We start from the raw sequence: 18,262 nt of genomic DNA, 5'->3' as shown, positions 1-18,262 counted from the left end.
GGGGCTCAGGCAGTGTGCCCATGGATTCCATGTAAAAGTACTCTTGCGGTTCACTTGGTATGAAAAGTTGGACCATCCTGACCTAGACCCTGCTTTTTCTATTCCCTTGTTCCTGACTGTTTCCATTGTGCCTACTATTGCCCTGGTTTTGTGTTTGTGGGATTGGTGTTGGGAGAGAGAGCCTCTGCCTCAAGAATTGAGTTCTAATCCAGTTGAAGCTAAACAGTATGCAAAAAATACACAGTTAAGAACATGAATGTTGGTGCCTGGGCAGCAGCACCTATTCCACAAAAAATGCAGAGTAAGCCTAAACACCCCGTTGTTTTCTCTCCAAACATGACTGAAAGCAAGTACACTCTTAAGTTTGAGTGTGCCCTTTGTGTCTTTCTCCATCAAGTGGATGTAGAATGCTTTTGAGCTAATAGTACCTTTTAAAAATGTTCTTTATACTCCTACTGAGGAGAGAGAAATGACTATAGAAGAGGCGTTGTTCATTATGTAAGTAGACTGCTGTTCTAAAGCTTCTCTCAAAATGTTGAAGGCATGGCTATAGTGTTATATACTAGTATGCAGCACAATCCAAACATCGTTAGTTTGATCTGTTATTTGGGGGTGTAGCTCCTTGTTTAAGTTGAGGGCACCACTAAAGAATGACCCCTTATTCAGCAGAGCTATGCTGACACTGTGCATGCAAAGAATGAATTAAAATGCAAGCTGTGCCAGTCTTGAGAATCACTAAGAGTATAGGAACAAAGTACAATAAGTACCAAATTTGGGGGTGGGGGATAGAATGGGGGAAAATAAGGGATTAGTGTTTCAGATTCTCCCAAAAGACTAGAAATTGAAAGCTATAGATAATCACTTTATGGTTGTTTTGGATGGTATATAAAGGCCTGCAGGAAGACAGGATATTTGTACATGGCTGCAGCCTACCAGTTAATGATTTTAATTGCCTTGTTATCTAGTCAAGTGGAATCCTCTTTTGACAGTGGATATCTTCAGTAGCCCAGCTGAAGTTCCCACCATTTGGAACATTAGAATAGTCTAGTTGCGTTGCTGATTCAAGGGTTTTTCTCCTCAATATTTTTTTTCTTTGCCGCTCAGTAGTAACATGCCTCCTTTTGAAATACTAGCCTCCTGATTGTACATAGTCTTGAGCACACACAGTCAATAATTTATCGAAAAATTCCTGGTGGCGTTTTCATGTTTGGAGATTTTATAATGGTCCGGGTATAATTCTGCTTTCCGGTCCTTGCTTGATGCGCTTGCTATGATGCATACTCACTAAGTGTCGTTTTTGCTAAAACGTACACAAAATCTGCATCCCCCAGCCTACTCAGCAACATTTACTAGCAGATGCTGACTGGAGGGCTCTTGCCATGAAGGCTTAATTTCACTGCAAAATACACCAGAGTGTGTTTTCCAGAATGCTGTCAAAAGTATTTGCATAAATCTCCAAGCTGAATCCTGATTTGTGTAGAAAAAGCGAAAGCAAATGGCCTCTCTGCACAATAAGTTGAAGAATCAGTGGTGGGGTTGCACAAGAAGTGTTTCTTTGTTATTTCCCTCAGAGTGGCTCTTCAGATGTGGGTCTATTTCACTGCCCAAGAATTTGAATGTGTTTTTTAAAAATATAATAAAAATGATATGTTCCCCTTGATAGCTTATCTCCAGCTTTTGAATTCAAAAAGGTATAACAATAGTTTTAACAGTAGAGATGAACATCTCTGCTCCCCATCTTCACCCTCCTCCCAAATCCTCCCAATTTTGTAAGCTTATTTTTTTATTTACTTGTAGACTACAATCCAGAGATGCCCTTATTTTCAGGTTTTGGTTTAAAAAAAAAAAATCAAAATGTTACAAACATCAAACATTTAAAGAACTAGAGCCAGATCCTCAGGAAACACTCTTCAGACTTGTCTGTCTGGATGAATTCAGGCCTCCTGACCAAAATATTTTGTCACAGTTAAGGAGTTTTAAAAGGTTGCTGGTCCGTTGGTCCGTTTTATACGCATCCTATCCTTTAATTTGACTTCATAACTGCTTGGTAAGCACCTAAAATTTAATATATCTGATTATAACTATGCATATGGAAAGTGGTACCATTCGTGTTCGCTATATATGTGCCAATTCCCTGGAACAAAAGAGAAACAGGTTACATAGGAAACTGAGACATAGTGAACTAGTATACCGTATTGGCCTGAATATAAGCCGCACTCCCCCCCCCCCCAAATTCCGACAGTGAAAAGTTAAAATGTGGCTTATATTTGTGGTCTTACGCTGCCAGCAAAGTGGCACGGCTCCTCCCTCCCCCCGGCAGCAGTCTGGATATTGTGGCTTATTTGCGGGAGCGGCTTATATTTGGGTGAATAGTACTTGTCCCAGGCTAAAAAGCAAAGCATTTTCTTCATACAATCTTCCTTATAGTAATCGGTCCTCTATTGTGGGTGTTCTTTCTTTCTGAATATCTCTACTGTATATATACAGGTTGAGTCTTTTAAAAGAGGCTCTGTGGAACATGTGTACTCTGTATCCACGGGGCCACTTTTAAAGGACTCACCCTGTATATATATTAAAAAACATGTTTTGAAAGCTTAATACATATAACAATTTTTAAAAATGAGTGAAAATCACTGCATAAAATGTGCATATAAGCAACTCTGCATGGGGGGGGAATGTCAGTTACTGCTCTCTGTCTCTCATTTGGTGAAAAAGCTGATCATTCGGCATAGTAGCTCTTGAATTACAAAGTTCACAAATGAGAAATTCTGCCTTATTTTAAGAGGTAATAATAATAATACAGTGGACACTCAGGTTACGAACATGATCCGTGCAGGATGCACGTTTGCAACCCGCAGCGGCACATCTGCACACACGCAGGTTGCAATTCGGTGCTTCTGCGCATGAACAACCACCCAAACCCGGAAGTAATCTGTTCCGGTAATTCTGAGTTTTGGAGGGCCTGTAACCCAAAAAAAACACAACCTGAAGCGTCTGTAACCCGAGGTATGACTGTAATAAAAAGTTGGTCTGTTTAACTTGTAATGTAATAAAATTACACTTTGAGTGCATTTAGTACTAGTTACAGATACACTATGAAATCCTCATTTCCAGTTACCGCACTGCTGCTGAAGTTCTGCAACCTTTCATATCACAAATGTCCCAGGGTTTTTTTTCCTGTCCTACTATTGTTGCACTATAGTGCAAGAGTGCTTCTCCAGATGACAATAACACAATTCCAAGTACAGAACAACTAATAAAGCAGAACAATGTGTGGACGGCTCAGTTTAAATCCACCGCTAATGCACTGTTGCATTAGTGAGATGTAGCAGAATATACCCACAAAAAAACCCTCCTCAGTCTGGTCTCCCCCACACATTACACCAGCACCCTGGCTTTTAAAAAAAGAATAAGTATGCTAATTACAGCAAATGAGATTAGAAGTCATGTTTAATCCCAGAGACTTTTGTAAGGCTGTGGAGAAAAAATAGAAACAGAGTTAACTGTCACTAAGCTTATCTTCTATTTCTAGGGACTGGTTTCTTATATAAATTGTAGCTTTAGGAAAATGCCAAGTGAGGCTATTAAGTAAATTGACTAATAGAGCTGAGGGGGGAAAGGCAAACCACCTATGAAGCAAGTAGAAATTCAGGCTGGCACAGGCATAAAAATTAACCAAGCTTCAAGAATCCGCACATAAATTCCACTTGCATCTCTACCTAGGTTCAGCATCGTATTCAGCCATTCCCAACCTGGCATTGCCCTAAACTTGCTTCGAGAGCCTTAAGAGTTGTCTAGAACACTGAACATGGCTGGTTAGAGGGAATGTGTGCCTGAGAACAGAAGGATAGGAAGTCATGAGCGCATGAAGATCCCACAGCCTGCTCTGGAAGCTCTACTTAGTGTTTACATCTGTGCATGGTCATAGATGGCTTCTTATGCTAGATAAAGATCATTGCATTATGGGCAAGGAACTGGACGACCACCCCAGTGTGTGAGGTGAGCACCCAAGGATGTGAGTGGGTATAATCAAGACATAAAGGAGACATAACCAAGAGCAATGGAATGGTGGAGAGAAGGTCCTCTAAAAAGGTGCCATCATAGACAAGCCTTCCCAAGTTGAATACTAGGGTCTGGGTTCAGCTAACTGTTCCCACTAGAGGAAGCCTGCACAAGGACTTCTGCTAGCACAATAGGGCTTCCCCCACCCACCCCACATCCTAGTGGAAGGTGGGGAGGGACATGCATGATCTACTGACTCATCCCAAGTCTTGCTAACTCACACCAGCCAGGGTGGAGAGAAGGGCAATGTTCGCTTCATCATTACACCAGCTCCAGGCGGAATCAGGCCCCTCTCAGGAGAATGGAGGAGCTTAGGAGCATTTCCTGGAAGCACTTTATTGACTGAAAGAAACAAGTGTAGGAAAGGGGGTGGGGTGTATTTATTTATTTTATTAAAAAATATATATTGCTATATCCCAAAAATATGTCACAGTGGTTTAAAACAATATGAAAACATAAAATCAAACAATAAATTTATAAAAAGTTACAAACAAGTAAAAAGCAAAAATAAATTAAAAGCAGTCATCAATGGACCATTGTGAGGGATGATGAGGATGAGGATGAGGATTTTATTTATGATGTGTATTCCTCCCAACTAACTGGGTTGTCCTTCAGTTTCTTCAGTTCGTTATCTATCACTTCCCAATAACTTTAACCATTTTACATTCCCACCACATGTGATAAAAGGTACCCTTTTTTCTTTACATTTCCAACACTTATTAGAACTTGTTCTATACATTTTGGCAAGTTTTACCGGTATTATGTACCAACGGTACATCATTTTCATATAGTTCTCTTTCAGTGTTGTGCATGCAGTGAACTTCAAATCTCCCTTCCAAAGTTTTTCCCAGTCACTCATTTGAATATTATGTCCCAGATCTTTTGCCCACTTTATCATCACACATTTAACCTCTTCATCCTTTGTTTCCCATTCTAGTAGCAAGCTATACAATACAATAATTTGGTATTGTCCTCTACAATTTCTTTTTGAAATCTGAATATAGTATAACTAAGTCCTGTCTTTTTATCCTCCTTAAAAACCACATTTAATTGAAAATATTGTAACCAAACTGTTATCTTTTCTCTTATTTCTTCAAATTTTCTTAATTTTAATTGATTTTCCACTTTGATTAGGAGCTCTATATGTTGGCCAACTTGTCCTCATATTTATCTTTTTGAGAGATATTGCTTCCGTGGGTGACAACCAGCATGGTGTCTTTTGTTCTATTAAATTTTTGTATCTACATACCTGCAGAATAGAAAGGTTTTCAACAGGCATTTAAAAGTTGCCACAGAAGACACTAACTGATGACCACAGTTGCTGAATTGTTATGTGTTTGGTCTACTTCTGGGGAACTTTCATTTTCTTTCATCACCACTCCAAAGATTTTCAGATAGCCCATTTGGCAAATTATGAGACTCTTAATTTTCAAGAATGTATAACTTGCTGTTAAAATGGAACACACAAGATGAAACGGTCAAATCGGCTATGATAAAGTGGGCACAGGACATTGGGTATAATATTATGTTTGTACTAAATGACTCTTGTGGTCCCTTCTACCTCTACAGTTCTATGATTTGAAAACAATGAAACTATAAATGCCAAGAATCAAATGTTGAGATCCAAAACCTCCCTTCAGCACTCTCGTGTTATTTATTGTTAATTAGATTGTTTCAAAGGGCTTGTGGCAGGTGGTGATGAGCAGATCCCTACCTTTCATTTTGGAATCTGTTGATCCCAAGACAAATGATTACTCAAAGTGGATCTCATTTCACTGTGACGAGATTATCAGGTGTGCAAAAAGGTCTCATCTCCCAGCCACCTTTTAGCCTCTAAACCCTCACCTAACTACTGCTGTGGATGTCAGTAGCTCTGGGGGAAATTACATCACCCAGGCCTTTTAGCTTCTAGGACAGCACTTCAAAAGCAAAAGGAAGATGGAGACACCTCCGCTTCTTCTGGAAGCAGCCCGACAAACAAGTGGGAGGGAGGAATAGAAGGTTTCTGGGGAGGGGGAGGGAGGGGGCAGAAGGTTTTGGTGTCTTATGTGAGAGACAGTGGGAAAGGAATTGAGTTTTTCTCTGGCTTAGTTCAAAATCTGAGTGGAGAGAGGTGTTGTTGCTTGGAAGGCCTTTCTTATGTTTACTGCAAGCATTTTGAGTTAAAGAGTTACTTTCTGAGCCAAGTAGTATGAACTATGGTGGTATCTCTAATGGCGAAATATGCTATGTCCTTATCTCATTCTAACTTCCCCAGCTGCCCTGCAAGGTAGCAGAGACTCAGCAAATGACCGAGCAATCGAGTAGGGATTTGAACTTTGATCTCTCATGTAGAAATCCAACATTCTCTGTACTGCACAGCTAAGTATGCAAGTTCACACAAGGTTGCAGACTAATCTAAGCCACTAAAAAGGAAGGAGGGGTTGTTTGTCTGGATTGCAGCTGAACTGAAATGTGCATTCTTGGGCAAAACATCCTCTGCATGGCCATTTTGATGAGCATAGAGCTTACAGAAACCCGCACACAAGCTCCTAGGAATTGAGGTTGTTTCAGCCAAAGTGGGTATTCAGTAAAGAAATGCAACTAAGGAGACTAGTGACATACTTTCTGACACACCCGTTTTATGTGGACATTTTCAGGGCTGTTGACAGGTTAACATTTGGGTCCGAGTTGAAAGCTGCTCTGTTGTACATATGGAATATCTTAATCATTTGGCACCCCTTGGTTATTAATTTTTTTAAAAAACTGCTATTTTACTCTCATCATTGTTTCTGCAGAAAGATGTTGCATCCCATTGTGTATTCCATTTGTTATGCTGTCATTGTAGCATATTTAAGTTTCTCCCAGAAATGGTGGAAGGGGTTTGCACCGTGAAGAGCCCTTACCATCATATACAGAAAACAAGCGTTTGGATGTAATGTATGCAGCTTTTAAACCTTCCTCTTTAAAATGTGCAATATTTATAAGCACTTTGCAGTCCCTGAATATCTGCTTTCTTGTCACAGCAAATTAAATACAAGCAGTTCCAAAGGCAGTGTGCTGGTGGACCCACAATAAAGGCCAAATCAATATTTAGACAGCTTCAGGCTACTGAGATTCTGCCAGCTTCCACACTTGCCAGCAAGCCTTGCTTGCATTCATCATGAAAGTTGCTGTTTATGTACTTGAAACATTAGTGCTGGTCTGAAATGCTTCTAAGAGTCCTCCCTGAGGGCATCTTTTAAATTTGCAGAGACGCCTGCTACAGTACTTCAAAATACAGCGTTACTACCCAGTGCCTCTTGTAAATTGGTGCTGTGTTGTTACTGATACAAGATTTTTGTAGATACAAACACGCCACACTGATTCAGTCCTCTTACCTCCCTGCTTCTCCCCTCCTGGATTTTTTTGCCCTTTGTTTTTAAGAGCAAGCAGCTGTCTAGGATGCAATGTGAACAACATCACAATACTGCATGCAATATCCTCTGGAGGAAGACACATGTAGCAGATGTCTCCAATGCCATGCTTTTGGGGTGCTGAAAGTCTTGAATCAGCTTGAAAGAAAAATGTACCGTGGAATGTTCTGAGTCAGTGAAATTTCTTTTATTTTGCCTAAATGGCATTGCAAGAGGTACTGGTTAAAACATACTTGGAAGCTCTCAGGCAAGACTCTACTTGTTTTGCAGTTCTCCCACCTAGTGGCTGCATTAGATAACTACAGATTGTATCTGTATATGTATACGTATACGTATAAGTATATGTATATGTATACGTATATGTATATACACACACACATACAAAGGTGACTATGGGATTGGGTTGTGGTGCTCATCTTGCTTCAGGCCAAGGGAGCTGGCATTTGTCCACAGATAGCTTTCCAGGTCATGTGGCCAGCCGCTTTGGGCACAACGGAACACCGTGACGCAAGCCAGAGCGCACGGAAATGCTGTTTACCTTCCCGCTGCAGCGGTACTTATTTATTTGCTTGCACTAGTGTGCTTTCAAAGTGCTAGGTTGGCAGAAGCTGGGACAGAGCAACGGGAGCTCACTCTGTTGTGCGGATTTGAACCGCCGACCTTTTGATTGGAAAGCCCTAGGCTCAGTGGCTTAGACCACAGCGCCACCCAGGTGTGTGTGTGTATACACACACACACACACACACACACACACACACACTTTGACTAAAGCCAGACTGAGACAGTAATCAAATACCTTAATTAGAAGCAAGTGAAATCACAAAGTGGACTAGTGTACACAGGCTATTAAGTGCTTGCTTTGGTTTGGACTGTTATTAGTGCAAATAGTCATGCTGAAGACCCAAGTGACATTTTTAATATCTGAGTTTTACAAATTGTTTATAGAATACATATATTATCTGAGGCAGAGCCAGCCCTAAGCTGAGGCACAGTGAGGCAGCTGCTTCAAGCGGCAGAAGCTGAGGTGCAGGGAGCTGTGAGTGCCATGACCCCTATGATAGCCTGCTGCCCTCAACTTCAGTTGAATACACTGTCCTTTCATCAGTACTGCAGTAAAATTCTACCACCAGTTCCAATTGGCTTATGTATGTGCCTTCGGGGACGGTGCCATTTATCCTTTGCCTCATACAGCAAAACGTCCTGAGCCAGCCCTGATCTGAGGGGGCTGCTCTGGCTAGCCAGTCACTCCATAGAATCATAGAGTTGGAAGGGACCCCAACTGCAATGGGGTCCAACCGAACTGCAATGCAGGAACCTATTTCAGAAGCATCATTATTACGTATCATCACATTTTCCTCCTGCCAGGCTCACAGCAGAGGTAGTTCCCAAGTTGTTTTAGGGAAGGGGGAGCACAGTTCAAAGATAGAAACCTTATCATCATCATCTCCTTATACACCCCTAATTTTGACATAGTCAAATTTATTTAGGTGCATGAACCCCATGCACCAGAGCATAAATCTATCTGAGAGTGAATTCAATCAACTAGGTTAAGGCTAGAATTATTACTTCTCCACAGTGGTGCTGAAATCTGGGGAAGCAGGTGCGTGTTAACTTTGTATTTCACTGTGTATTGGGAGGCTATAGCTGGCTTCCCTATGTTGTTAGAGAAACCATGATGTAATATAAGTGTTTAACTAAATCCTTATCTGAACTCAACCAGAGACTCCAGCATTTGTGGGATAGTTTCCTATACAATTATTCACGTTGTCTCCATGCTTAATGTTCTCTGTCTTCCCACTTCTATTGCATACTCAGACAAACCCCATGCCCTTCTCCAGCTTTTTATTAGTACCATTTAATACTTAGGTTGTTCCAGCATAGGGAACTTTGTTTTCACTAAACTAACCATTATAATAATATATTCCATTTCTTTGAAAACCCGATAAACTGTTGAAGAAGAATAAAGGATTTTGTAATTGGCATAATTTATTCTGATCACAGAGTGAAGTCAGCCTAGATTATGGGAATGTTGTGAAATTGGTGAGATTCGTGCACTCATTGGAAACTTAGAAGCATTCTTGAGTTCATTAAACATATAAATACCATTTGCCACATATCTCATCTCTCTTTAAGTCATTTGTTGGAAGTGATGTTTAGATCATCCTCTAATATGAAGTGTGCAAGCAGCAACAGGACAGGCAGCATTAATGATTGGAAGTAGCATTACTGCTGACTTAAGGAAAGATTAACTAATTGGACGGTGGTATTTATGAACATTAGAACTGTTGAGTTATCTAACTACACTTGAGGGGCTTGGGACAATAGCAGTGCTGATGGTAATGCTGGCAATTTCCCTGTGTTTTTGTTCTTTTGCAGGTCACTGCCAGGGGATTTGGCCCATTGTTACAGTTTGCCTACACTGCTAAGCTGTTACTCAGCAGAGAAAACATACGAGAGGTCATCCACTGTGCAGAGTTCCTGCGCATGCACAACCTGGAGGATTCTTGCTTCAGCTTCCTTCAAACGCAACTCCTGAACAATGAAGATGGCCTGTTTCTGTGCAAAAAAGACACCACCTACCAGCGGATGCATGAAGACGAGAACTCCGAGGGAGAAGAGGAGGAGACAATGGAGTCGGAGACTTCCAAGATCTCTTGCCCAAGGGAGAGAACACACCCAGAGCCCTTTAACTTTGAATCGGCCAGTTCGGGAGCGGACAAGGAAGAAGGGATGCTGCCCGACTCTGATATCTTGAACGATGGCAAGGACAGTTTGGACAAAGAAGCAGTGACACGGTTACCCAGATATAAGAAATACCAGATGGCTTGTACCAAGAATGTCTACAACGCATCACACATTAGTACCTCAGGTTTTGCAAGCACATTCAGTGAAGAAAGTTCTGGCGATAGCCTCAAGCCAGAGCTTCCTGTAGGACAAATTAAAAGTGAGCCTAGGAGTGAGGAGAATGATGAAGAAAACATCACACTTTGCCTCTCTGGAGATGAGCCTGACATCAGGGATAAAGAGGGGGATGTTGAAATGGACCGGAAGCAGCCAAGTCCCACCGGAGCTGACAGGTCTAAAAGTGTTTCCTCCCCTTCCTGCCTAAGGTCTTTCTTCAACCGAACAAAAAATGTAGACTTAGTTGGCTTCCCCAGTACTTCCCAACAGCACTTTGCCAGGAGTCCAGCATGCCCTTTCGATAAGGGGACAACTCAGGGTGACCACAAAACTGATTATGTCCCTTTCACAGGGAATTATGGACTCTCCCAAGCTGTTCAGAAGGATGCTTCCAATTTTACCGTGGGATCGCCTCTCAGGGGCCCTGGCTTTGTTGAAGGTCTCTGTAAGCAGGAAGGTGAGGTGGACAGGAGGAGTGTTATATTCTCTTCAAATGTTTGTGACCAAGTAAACACTTCGGTGCATTCATATTCTGGCATGAGCAGCTTGGACAAAGATCTCACCGAGACTGTGCCAAAGGGTCTCTGGGCAGGAAGTAGCCAGTCCCTTCCCAGTTGCCAGACCTATTCTCACATTGGACAGGCAGCTGATCTCTTACCAGGACGGATGCGGCCGAACACCAGCTGCCCGGTGCCAATTAAAGTTTGCCCTCGCTCTCCTCCACTAGAAACCAGAACGAGGACCTCCAGCTCATGTTCCTCCTACTCGTACGCGGAGGATGGCAGCGGGGGTTCGCCATGTAGCCTCCCTCTCTGCGAGTTTTCATCTTCCCCCTGTTCCCAAGGAACTCGGTTCCTGACCGCTGAGCATCAGGAGCCAAGTGTGATGGGAGATGGAATGTACAACCAAGTCAGACCCCAGATAAAATGTGAGCCATCCTATGGAACAAACTCTAGCGATGAGTCTGGATCGTTCTCTGAAGCAGACAGTGAATCATGTCCTGTGCAAGACAGAGGACATGAGGTAGGGCTTGTGATAAGTACACCTGTTAACACGTCTTGTTACCAGTTCAATAAGCCTGTTGTTCTCTTAAATGGCATTCCTTGTAAACAGAGGCAGGGAATAGCCTGTTTTACCTCACTTTTTGTTGACATTGCAGTCAGACTAATGGGGGGAAATGCATGAAATAGGTGGGGGGGGCAGTAAAGACCCATCATATGAAAAGGTTCATTGCAGCCCTAAAGCATTTTCTTTTTGCTAACTATAGTTCACTCAAACTACAGTTTGTGATCTGCTTCTAACCATAGTTGCAGAGTGCTGCTTGGTGTTAATTATAGTCAGCAAGAACGTTGGTACAAAATATTTTTGTATATGTTGCTTGTGTGCCAAGATGTGATGCTAATCATACTCATCTCCAAAACTGAATCGGAGAGGGCAGTGCCTATGCAAAGGGATGGATATAGTATTTGCTCATCTGTTACTGCAGGACAGGGGAAACCCCTGTAATGGCCACTTTTTTTCTTCATGGACACCTCCTGAATTCTGAATTCTTTTTTAAAAAATGGATTTGTTCCCAGAAAGATTTGTCCCAGTGTCCATTTTCAAGTATAGTGACCCTGTGTGAATTGGCAGGTTGTCCTTTCTCAAAAAGTTTTCATGGATTGAAGGATATGATCATACAGACACAGGAGTTATTTTCCACCCAAATCTAGCTAAGTATTGGCATATGGTCACAATCAGCTCTCTGCCAGAAGATAATATGAAGTGGCACTTCAGGCAGCAAAATCTGGCCACTTTTAAATAGTAGCAAATTGCTAGTTACATAATTTACAATTTTATTTTAGCTTTACTGCTGCTGGGGGTGGGGGAAATCTCTGCCTCAGGCACCAAAATGTTTTTGGCAAGTGCTGCATGTTATTTAATGTAGTTGGCAAGTTCTTTTCTTTTCTTCCTATTGGTTTTATCACCCTTGGAGGGACATAAACGGAAGAATAAAGAGTTTAATGGAGAAAAAGGGAAATGCTGTTAACTTCAGATTCAGCAGTCGGACTTCTGATATGTACTAATGCTAACTTTATCAAAGATAGTAGAGATAGTGTACTCTTTGAGAAGTATCCAGTTTATAAATTTATAAAGAATAGGAAGGCATCTCTTTTCAATAGTGACTTTCTTTCTCTTCCCACCCCAGTCCTTTCTGTCACTTTAAAACAACTGGGTTGCTGTTTTGTATTTTTGTTATATTCCCTTTGGACTGTCACAAGTGAAATCTAAACTTACTACATCTTAAAAGCAAAAGCTTTCTAGAGAATATTAAAGAAAGACAGAAAGCATTAGTAGGCCGTTCTTCCAAGAACTGTTTGTGCCAGGGGAATTGCATTCATCTTGTCTTTCATTTAATAGCATCTCCCTAACTGGGGTTGGTATGTTCCTTTTCAAAAGAAATATATCTCAAAGGCAGTGCTGTGAGACAATTCAGTTGGCCTACTGAGAATTCTAAAGGCCAACCATGAACTCTTAAATGACAGTCCTAAAGCATTTGTGTCAAATTGCATTACAAATAGCTACTCGTGTATATGTATGGTCATAAGCGAATATGAAGGACCTGATTTTCAGAATAGCTCAGCTAATATTATCAGAGCTACCCAAACCTAAACCTGCATTTAACATTTAAGAGAACGATGAGTAATGTGTGAACCCACTGCTTAATCTTATCTAGCTTTTTCGCTTGTAAGCTGATGGTGCTCTCCAACCAGAGCCCTGCATCCCACCCTTCAACACATGGTTTCAGGGTGGGTTTCGGTGAAAACCAAAGTACAAAGCAGGAATAAAAATTACTGTACTCAAATGAAAATACTTCAGTTAAAAACAACAAAATCCCTTTATCTAACAGATAGCATATCACCACTGCTGTTGGAAGGCCTGGTAAAAGAAAATGGTCTTTGCTTGAGATCACAACCCATCCAGTGTGGATGACTGTCTAGTCTCAAGAGGCAAAGCTATTCCAAAGCTGGGATGCTACCACATAGAGCTAATTTGAGATTGGATCAGCGTTAGCATTTTCCTGGCCAATGGAGCAACACAAATTGGCTCCTCAGTTGTATTTTTTAAGTGTTCCTGTGTTTTGGGTGCAGCTTTGGAAATCTGTTTAAGGCATAAAAGCAGGAGTTCAAAAAGCAAGATATTGAGAACACACTCACTGTAATACAGTTGTGTGCTTGTAGTTATTTAAATCACTCTGTCACAAAGCTGTTTTGTTTTTCCAGGAGGGGAAAGGCCAAGACAACACTGACATCACCCAAATTACACGGGAAGTAACTTAATGCAGATACCGTGTGACTATAAGCCCTATCCAGTCATTCAAAGATCATGTAAGAACAAATCCCTGTTCCCACCACCTGTGCCCCAACCTTCCCATGTTGAATGGAATGGTCTGAAGTGGGCTTCTAAGTGCATTTAGCTGAAAACACTCATAAACATTTCTAAGGGTGATGGCAGTTTATGAGCACATTCTGCCAAATGCACAAGGAATCCCTCCCCAGACCTTCCAACTCAACATGGGAAGACTGAGAGTGGAGCTGGTAGTGATGAGGACATGAGGGGGCCTAGGCTGCCATTTTCCCCTTTCCTGCACCCCCTTCACGCCCCCATGTGTTAACTGAACACTAGAACATATCATTCATGTAATTATTATGATGTACAGGAGGCCACCCATGGCCATGCCATGGCCTGGTTCACAATAGCATTGTTGACATTGCGCAACTTGGTTTAATTGAACGCACAGCCCTCAGGTGCTAGCTGCTGTTGGGGATACCTTGTGAACCTGGGTGTGTGTGATGATCCCTGCACAATAAATGAGGAACTGAATTACACCCATCCTTTTTTCTTTTTTTTTTCTTTTTCAAAATTACACCTGTGAAATTCATGAAATTACAGAGCACATTGTGCAGTAATGCACAGAAAAAGGAATTCCCAGATCTTGAATGACTTTTATTTCATGCTTTTTGTATGTGTGTCATAAGGGTAACTTAACCATCCCTCATTGTTCTATGTCACCTTCTATGCAGCTCACTGTGAGTAGCAATGACATTAGAAGGCAGGTACACATGTCTGGACTTGCAATATTTATGAGGTACATTCTCCCAAGAAGGACACTGCTGTGAATTTTAAAAAAGAAAAAATAATCAGGAGGGTGTTTTTGTGATTTGTTTTTTAAACAACATATATCTGAAGAAAGAAATGTGCAATGATTAATTGTGCAGCTATTTAAATGTTAAACATCAAAACTTTAAAGCTTTTCTCTTTAGGCTTATTGGTTATTGTTTATAACATCACACTGGAATTGTGAAGCCTGTACAGTTGTTTCTATCTCAAAACATCTCAGATCGTTTGTTAAGATGTTATTTACACTGTGCAAGACCCAAACCAGCAACAGTTTATTTTTAAACATCCTCTTTTTATAGTCATCTCACCTCAAGGTCTGTTAATGTTTGATAGATTCTTGAAAACACATTTTTCCCCAGCTTATACAAATGGATAGGGAGATGGTCCATGGCCAGTCTAAAATTAACAATGGCACTACATAACTGCTGTGCAACAGCCACTTCCTTTTTGTTTTATTTTTTAGGGAAAGAAGAAAGTGCCAAATCTGTGAGCTTTGCAATATTGTAAATGAATTATTTCAAATATGCTACATTCCTTCTCTGTAACAAATATATGGGCAAACTTCATTTACATCAGCTATTTCTGTTCTGAATGAATAATTTGGGGGAGCTTCCAGAGCAACTGTATATTGCAGAACCAGGCACAGAGAAGCCATGAGGGACTTGTGCAGACAGCGAATGAAGACCAGGAGACAGGTGTTAGATTGTAATTAGGCCACAACCTTATTGACTGCATTGGACATGATCCATTGATCAGCAAGTCGTCCTTGTGGTTGACATGCTTTCTTTTGATAGATGCAGTGCACCAGTGTTAGGGATCTGCCATGACATGAACCACTTCCAGTGGACCTTGTTCAGTCACTGGCAGGGGGCATGGTTGCTTGTCAACCCCTGAGCTGGGCAGCAAGCAGTGCCCTCCAAGATCCCTTAAGGAGATCCCACACTTGGATGGGGCAAGGGGGCCCTTCCTGTGCCCATACCTGCTAAGGATCCAGACCAATGCTTCTTCCTCCCTAAAGTTGCAATGTTTCCTATGAAGTCCGCGACACCCCCAGCCCCAGCCCAATATGTCTGAAAAAATTCCTCCCTGGTCCTTACTCTACTGCAGTTCCATGGAGGGGGGGTCACACATATATGCAGTTACTCACCTCTGACGTGGAGTGTTTATGGTCCAAAGGGCATTAAAAGGAAGCCAAACATTCTTCATAATCACTAGTCAGCAGTCTTAATAGTCCACATCACTGTGTCGAAGGTCAGCTTCTGTGTATTCAAACAAATCATTGTTTTCTCTGGCAGCTCTTTTCTTGTTCTTTCATGACCTGCAGCAGCGGTGTGTATTTTGATATGGTGCCATCTTTGGCCTTCATTGGTGGGATGTGAGGGTGAAGTCCAATGTGCAGAATGTGTGGATGCATTCCTGTGACTGTGGAGTCTGTAGAATTCTATGAGCAAATGTCATACGCAAAGAAATGGAACGAAATAGTTGCTCTTTATGCTTTGCTATGTAGAAAAAACTGCCACATTATGTGTAACTTTCAGGGTTTGTGTTTAGGGGCTGACATGGTCCAGTGTTTGCCAAAGACCCACACCCAAACAACAGGGGGTACACTGGTGAGCCTCCTGGACCTGCTCCTCTTCTTTATCATTGCAGCCTGCTTGTTTGTTTACCTGCCTCTTGTTCTGGCCCAGACAGCAGTAGTGGTTAGAATTTGCAGTTGTGCACATTGGGTAACTCCCCCCAAAAAATTAATTTTTCATATTTGTTTATGTGAGATGAATTGGCAGTGATTGACCAGGAACAAGATCTTGGGGTCATAGTGGATAACTTGATGAAGATGTTGACCCCAATATGTGGCAGCTGCGAAAAGGATGGGTTCCATGTTAGGGAACCTTAGGAAAGTGGTTGAAAATAAAACTGTCAATATAATAATCTTACTGTGTTGTATAAGCACATTATACAAATCCATAGTGAGATTGCACGTGGACTACTGTGCTCAGTTATGGCTTCCATGATATCGATATAAAATGATATAAAATGAGCTGGGGAAACATCAGAAAGGGGCAACCAAAATGATCAAGGGGTTGAAACAATTCTCCTAAGATTATGTATGGTGTGCAGAAACTGGGTAGGGAAATAAACCTTTCTCCTTCCCTGATAATACTAGAACCAGAAGCTGAAAATTGGAAGATTTGGGAGAGACAAAAGATAGTACTTATCCACCCAGCACAAAATTAAACTATAGAATTCACTCTCACAAGTTGTAGTGATGGCTACCAACTTAAGAGTAAATAGAGGATACGGTGAATTCATGGTGGCATAGGGCTAGATCAATGTTTCCCAAACTTGGGTCTCCAGCTGTTTTTAGACTATAGAATGGGAATTGTAGTCTGAAAACAGCTGGCAATCCAAGTCTGGGAAACACTGGGCTGGATGGCTGTGTTCTACCCCCATTGTTGAAGGTGTTGTACCTCTGAATACCAGATGCTGGGAATAACAAGTGGGGATAATGCTGTTACTCATGTCTGGCTTGCACGATTCCCATAGGCATCTGGTTGCTGATCATTGGGCCTGATCCAGATGTGTCTTTGCTTTGATCCAGCAGGCTGGTTCGAATGTTAGGAGGAGGAGTAGATGGCACTGTCATCCATTGTCTGTTAGCTCACTGCCTGGCAAGCAAGCAGGTGCCAGTGGTGATGAAGAAGACGAGCAGCAGCTGCTGATGATGATAGCAATGAGGAGTTAGTGAAAGACCAGGGCCTGTTTGGGTTTCTTGCTCAAGCACCCTCCAAAACCTAGTGCTAGCACAGGTGACATGCACACTATTTGTTGTATTAAAACAGGCAGAAAGGCTTGAATTGGCTTCTAAAGTAATAGTAGGTATCTCTGTCTCCATGTATTTGACAGCATCCATACTAAGTACTAAAATCTGCAATGAAATATCAACAAGAGTTTGCCTCAGGAATCTGTGACTAGATGACCCTTGGGTTCTCTTCAAACTCTACAATTGGCAAAAGAATATAAAGGCTTTACTCGTTCTGTTTACCCATTTCTAAGTGCAGTCTTTCTTTCAGTGTGAAACTTAAAGGCCTGGCACCACCTCGTGGCCATTGTGGATAACTGAAACAAGCAAAGATGCATTCACGATGTATTCTAGCGTAGTGGGCTGTTTTCGTACATAAAAGGACGAAAGATGTCAAGGCACCTTGCGGACTAATTGGTTCCTTGTAACATGACCTAAAACCATAAGATCTATCTTGCTAGATCAGTATTCTTATTCATTTCTAGGAATAGTCAAACTAGGTGCCTCTTGAGCCAAGAGCTTGGTGTTGCACGGTCTACTGCTGTGAGGAATACTACTTCTGAGAATGGAGCTTCTATTCAGCTGTTGTGAATAGCTGTTAAGAAACCAGTGCTCCATTAATTTGTATGATTCTTTCCCAAGGAGTAGCTTTAACCTGTGGTCCTTCAGAGGTGGTACTACAATCAGTGGTGGAGCTTCATGCTCTAGCACTGGGGGGCAGGGGGCAGAGAGCAGGCGGGGGCGGGGGCGGAGCTGGCAAGGGTGTGGCGTACTGGCCATAGGGATATGGCGCATATCCTGTGGGCGTGCTGTGCATCCTAGGAGTGTGGTATGCCACCCATAGGGGCGTGGCGCATGTCCTGGGGGCGTGGCGTGCATCCTAGGGGTGTGGTGTGCTGCCCATAGGGGCGTGGCACCCAGCGCGGGCGGGGGGCAGCCACAA

The 18,262-nt window shown here is 42.0% G+C and overlaps 1 protein-coding gene and 1 long non-coding RNA gene across 8 annotated transcripts in view; one reads left to right on the top strand and one right to left on the bottom strand.

Moving 5' to 3' along the window:
* Window positions 1-18,262, top strand: part of BACH2 (BTB domain and CNC homolog 2) — a 236,990-nt gene that overhangs the window by 207,728 nt on the left and 11,000 nt on the right. For all 7 annotated transcript variants that reach the window (XM_083730226.1, XM_083730222.1, XM_083730225.1 and 4 more), the window contains one exon: window positions 9,834-11,381. In XM_083730226.1, coding sequence (XP_083586352.1) covers window positions 9,834-11,381 — 1,548 coding nt within the window. The remainder of the gene's footprint in view (window positions 1-9,833; window positions 11,382-18,262) is intronic.
* LOC310840762 lies at window positions 14,449-17,987 on the bottom strand. The gene is made up of 3 exons (XR_014562105.1): window positions 16,988-17,987; window positions 15,667-15,960; window positions 14,449-14,915 (listed from the first exon to the last, which is right to left on the bottom strand). It is a non-coding gene; the product is annotated as an uncharacterized lncRNA (long non-coding RNA).

Source organism: Podarcis gaigeae (assembly GCF_964106915.1).
Source record: "Podarcis gaigeae genome assembly, chromosome: 3".
NCBI lineage: Eukaryota > Metazoa > Chordata > Lepidosauria > Squamata > Lacertidae > Podarcis > Podarcis gaigeae.
Note: the sequence above shows the minus strand (reverse complement) of the source record. Positions and strands in the feature narration are given on the sequence as shown.